At 44.2% G+C, this 5431-nt stretch overlaps 1 protein-coding gene across 1 annotated transcript; it reads left to right on the top strand.

The window, feature by feature from the left end:
* Positions 1-347: 347 nt before the first annotated feature.
* Positions 348-1045, top strand: LOC102716658 (auxin-responsive protein SAUR50-like). Its single transcript, XM_006648539.2, has one exon. The coding sequence runs from the start codon at positions 348-350 to the stop codon at positions 681-683; it is 336 nt and encodes a 111-aa protein (XP_006648602.1). The 3' UTR covers positions 684-1045.
* Positions 1046-5431: the final 4386 nt, after the last annotated feature.

Below are 5431 nucleotides of genomic sequence, written 5' to 3'. Positions count from 1 at the left end.
TACATGGTCCCTACGCCGTCCCGGCCCCAGCCGCGAAACCAGAGGAGAGCCATCAGCCATATCCGCGGCGCGCCACCAGGTAGGCCGCGCACGTACGTATACGCTGCTCGCGATCGATCGACCCACTAGCTACCCAGCCTGCCCTGCCCCTGCCACCCACCCGACCCGTGCCGTGCCGCCTTGCGCCCGCGCGCGCCCCACGCCCACGCCCACTTACGCCTGCGTGTCGCCCCCACCCTTCGCTCCGCCTCCGCTTAAATACCACTCTCCCGCGCCGCAAGTCGGTGTCACGCGCGCTCGTCGACGGACGTCACGTACGCACGCACCAACCGTCCGGGTACGTGGTGATGGCGATCACGGGGTCCAAGAAGCCGGGGCAGGCGGCGCAGCTGAAGCAGATGCTGCGGAGGTGCTCGTCCAGCCTGGGGAGAAAGGGCGGCGACGGGCTGCCCGGGGACGTGCCGAGGGGCCACTTCCCCGTGTACGTCGGCGTCAGCCGGAGCCGCTACATCGTGCCGGTGGCGTGCTTGGCGGCGCCCGAGTTCCAGGGGCTGCTCAGGAAGGCCGAGGAGGAGTTCGGCTTCGCGCACGACATGGGCATCACCCTACCCTGCGACGAAGCCACCTTCCACGCCGCCCTCGCATCCGCCTCCGCCTCCGCCTCTGCCGCCGCCGTCAGATGATATGAGGCGAGCTTAATTAGGCGCTTGCATTGCGATTGCATTGCTCGCTAGACTAGAAAATTCAGCGGAATTTGGATGCCACGTTCTGGTTCTTGCTTTTCTCCTCCCTAGCTAGCTTCAATTCTCCTGCAAGTGCAGCTCTGCTGATCTCGACACTCGATGATCGAGCTGTGAAAATTCTCAGAGTGGTGTGCCACTTGGCTGCCCTGTGAGAACGGGATCCCATGATCGCCCAAGTAAAAAAATAATTATCCTTTTCCTGCCCAGCGATAAAATAACAACATTTTCATCGGATGATTATTTTCTTGTTACTGCGTATACTGTACTACTTTTTACTGGACCGCCCTGATCAATCACATGGTGACCGCTTGTTCATGCTCTCTGATGTGTACTGGACTCACTGCTTGTCGCGCTCGCACCAGAGTGACATCGGCAAAACAGACGTATCTAGGCCATGTAAGGCCATGTTTAGATGACAAAATTTTTAGGAAAATGATTCACATCGAACGTTTGATCGATGTCGGAAGGAGTTTTCGGACACGAACGAAAAAACGGATTTCATATCTCGGCTGGAAATCGCGAGACGAATTTTTTGAGCCTAATTAAGCCATCATTAGCACATGTTGGTTACTGTAGCACTTATGGCAATCATGGACTACTTAGGCTCAAAAGATTCGTCTCGAGATTTCTCACATAACTATACAATTAGTTTTTCGTTTCATTTATGTTTAATGCTCCATTTAAATGTCTAAAAATTCGATGTGATGTTTTTGGGATAAAATTTTGGAAACTAAACGGGCCTACAATTTTCCTCGAAATCACATCGAATATTTAAATAAAATATTAAATATAGAAGAACATTAAAACTAATTAGATACTTATGGGGAAATCTTGAGACGAATCTTATGAGCCTAATTAATATATAATTAATCATAGATGCTACAGTAACTAACATTTGCTAATGATGGATTAATTAGACTCAAAAGATTCGTTTGGTGATTTTCAGACGGAATCTAAAATTTATTTTGTAATTAGACAACGTTTAATACTTTAAATGTGTGACAATACGTATCGATGTACCGATATGACCTCTCTTGTAAAATTTTTTTGGAAACTAAACGGGCCTTAGCGAAAAGTAGCAGTGAAGATGACCAGTAACAGTGCTGAATGATCTCGACTCCAAGAGAACTTTTGACTTCTAGCTGCTACTACATGGGAATTGTACCCGGGGCATCGTCAAGTTTCTGTCGGTAGACCTTGTGGATGTGCAGGCGTGTGCCGGTGGTCACGGAGAGTTTACCCTGCTCTCACATGGCACACACTGCACCCATGTTTGTACTTTTGATTTTGAACACAGTAGTTCCTGAACAAGTATCTGGGCCGCGAATTTTTGTAATTTTTAATTTTATTTATTTAATTATTTATTATTTTAATTTTCCGAATCAAAAAATCACAGGAATAGTCTCCTCCCGCCCTCATAGAGGGCGGAGTGCTGATGTGACGCACAACGTGGCATCGGGGAGAGACGACTGTTAGCGCCGCGGGGCGTAATTTAGCACTAAGCCCCCTTCCGCCCTTACGGAGGGCGGGATGGGGGTAAGTACAAAATTTCGGGGCGTCGGCCGACACGTCCGCGGGGAAGGGGGGAATGGGCCTGGCTATTTTGTAGGCGGCCCCTTCCGCCCTCCGTGAGGGCGGTTTATTCGGCGGCCCTATGTAAGGCCGCCAGCCGCCTTCCTCTCCTCATTTCCCCCTCCCCTCTTCACTCACTCAGAGTTGAGGGGAGAGCTCTAGAGCGGCGAAACCCTGCTGAAATTTCTCGGTGAACTACAGTAAGTTTTCGAAATATTTGTTTTGTTCAATAAATGTTGTTTATTTAGAGATTGTATCATTTTGTTAGAACAAAATTCATTTGGAGTGTATAATTAAGATATTTATATAATACATAATTACTGTTGTGAATGTATAATTTAGTAGTGGATATATGATTTTGCGAAGGTATAATTTTATCCGTATGTAATATATTGATACGGTATGGTAAACAAAATTAATTAGTACATAATTAATGTAGTCATTGGGTAATTTAGTTAGTAAAAGTGTATTTGTAGTGTACAATTTAGAAATTTTTTTAGTGGATAATTGATTTAGCGATGTTAGAACTTAGTAATGGTATAACTTAGTGAGTACTAAAATTATCTATACTGTAAAAAGACATAGTAAAACATAATTATGTTAAATAGAAAGTGAAAGTAGTTTATGTTGTAGTTAAGGACACTGTTAAGCATATTTAAGTTAATGTGAAGGTAAAGTTTTTTGTTGTGGTTAGCATCTTCTTAGTATTGTAACTTACGTAATTAAAATACAATGATTGCTTGTTCATACCGTAGTATTGACATTAAAAGTTAAATATGATTTATCACTTATAGGTAAAATATAATCAAACCTACAATCAAATATTGCGTGGACTTATTATTGTTAAAAATTAATGATATAGTTCAAGAGAATAGTGTTTACTGCCAAGATAATGTAAGTTGAATTTCAATTTAGAAAATTAAAAACGATGTAGTTAAAAATGTAGTTACATGTAGGATGTAATATAGTACAATATAATTCGTACGAACAATATATATTCATAAGCACACTAAAATGAGTGTCGTAAAAGATGTGTTAAAAAACAGTCCATTCCCGTTGTAGGTTGGCCAATAAAGTGCAGTTTCGACTGTACTATGGAGAATGAAATGTCATGTATGGTCCATATGGAGTAGATCTTACTTAAGTCAAATGCACCGTTAAGGGCATTGATAGACCTCTTGAAAGGACATTTGGTGCTATTCACAGTTGGTTAATGAGAGGATTTCGATACGACCCAGAAACACAAGATATAACCTTGTCAGTGGTAATAAGCTGGGCAGAAGAAGATAATATTTGGGAATTGATGCCAGTGACCTCGACAGAGACATGAAGATCGTAAGTGGAAAATGCAATGCAACGAGGATGGCCACCTATCATCCTCATTGCAGTGTTTAACAAGGTGGGAACTCAGATAATGAGTTCCCAAGAGCATGCGGGGCCAAGTCGTAGAGGAGATGAACCTGAATCAGATAGTGAAGGTGAAGGGGAGCAAGGAGAAGACAGGGGTCCGACTGGAGCAGCGGATGAAGTGGAGGTGCATCCTGAAATGGTGGAGGCCATGGAAAGGGAAGACTCTGAGAATGAGAGGGTTGATGATGAGGAATCGACAGATGAAGAATGTGTTGATGTGTACCCATCAGAATGGTCGAATGAGGATTTTTTTGGTCTCCAAATCAGAGATGGGCATCGTCTGCCTTGGGAGTACAAGGATAATGAGGTCATACAAGGGGCAAGGTATCGGTAGAAGGAGGATTTGACAGAGGCAGTTATGAAGTGTATGAAGTGAAGTGTGGACAGTCAGATAATGGTTGTCCATGGAGGGTACATGCTTACAAGGGTAAATGGAAGGATTACTGGGATGTATCTTACTAGGATGTATCAATTGTGACCAGACACAATTGTCATGTTCTAGGTGTTGAGAAGTATCACAGGAACATGACATATGCATTTATTGTCGCTGAGATGTACGGTGCTGTTGTGAACAACCTAGGGTATGAACCAAAGTCAATTATTCGACACATCGAAGAGAAGTACAAGTATACAATCTCATATTCGAAGGCTTGGAGGGCAAAGCAGAAGATTGTTGAGCGTCGGTTTGGTACGTTCGAAGCTTCATATGATAATCTTCCAAAACTGCTAGCTGTCATTTTACAGAGAAATCCGGGAAGCTTCTATGATATCAAATCCTTCCGTTCGACTCAAAATCCGCTTCAGGCTATGCTTCAACGTGTGTTCTTCTCACTGAGTGCATGTATGTTTGCATTTGTTCATTGTTGCCCATACTTTGCATCGATGGTACATTTCTGACTGGGAAGTACAGAGGTCAAATCTTGACAGCAATCGGTGCGGACGGTAATAATCAGGTGGTACCAGTGGCATTTGCATTTGTTGAGAGTGAGAACACCGATAGTTGGTACTGGTTTCTAAAGCACGTAAATGATGTGGTTGTTCGGATGCGGCCTGGTGTTTGCCTTATTCATGATCGGCATGCAGGCCTCCTTCGTGCTATTGAGTTGTTTAGAGATGGAAGCCTGCAGGACGGTTTGGCACCACAATGGCCAGATGTGGAAAGTAGGTGGTGCATGCGACACATGGGTGCTAACTTCTACCGTCTGTTCAAGAACAAGCAACTTATGGATATGTTTAAGAGGCTTTGTGCGCAGAATCAGGAAAAGAAGTTCAATGAACTATGGAGAGAGTTAGATGAGCTTACAACGAAATACAGTTCAGAACAATCAACAAGGCCAGTACCTACTGGAGATGAAGCGCCGCAAGCCTTAGGTGCAGTCCCTAGTGATGGACCTACCATCAGAAGAAGATGTGCAATTGGCATTAGGAAGTTCTCACATTGGATAGAGAATGAACCTAAAGAGAAATGATCCTTATTCCGTGACCATGGTGGTGCTAGGTATGGGATAATGACGACAAATCTACCAGAGGTGTACAATTGGGTGATGCGGGGTGTGAGAGGTCTTTCGCTTGTTGCAATCGTTGAGTTCATAATGCACGGGAGTTGCAAATATTTTCAGGAGTGATTTAGAGCCATAGGACCATATATGACAAACCCCAGTCTTTCGTTCGGTAAGGTGATTACCGAAGAGTTAGAGAAGAGAGGT

The sequence above is a fragment of the Oryza brachyantha genome, chromosome 2 (genome assembly GCF_000231095.2).
Source record: "Oryza brachyantha chromosome 2, ObraRS2, whole genome shotgun sequence".
NCBI lineage: Eukaryota > Viridiplantae > Streptophyta > Magnoliopsida > Poales > Poaceae > Oryza > Oryza brachyantha.
This window is presented reverse-complemented; position numbering and strand designations above follow the sequence as displayed.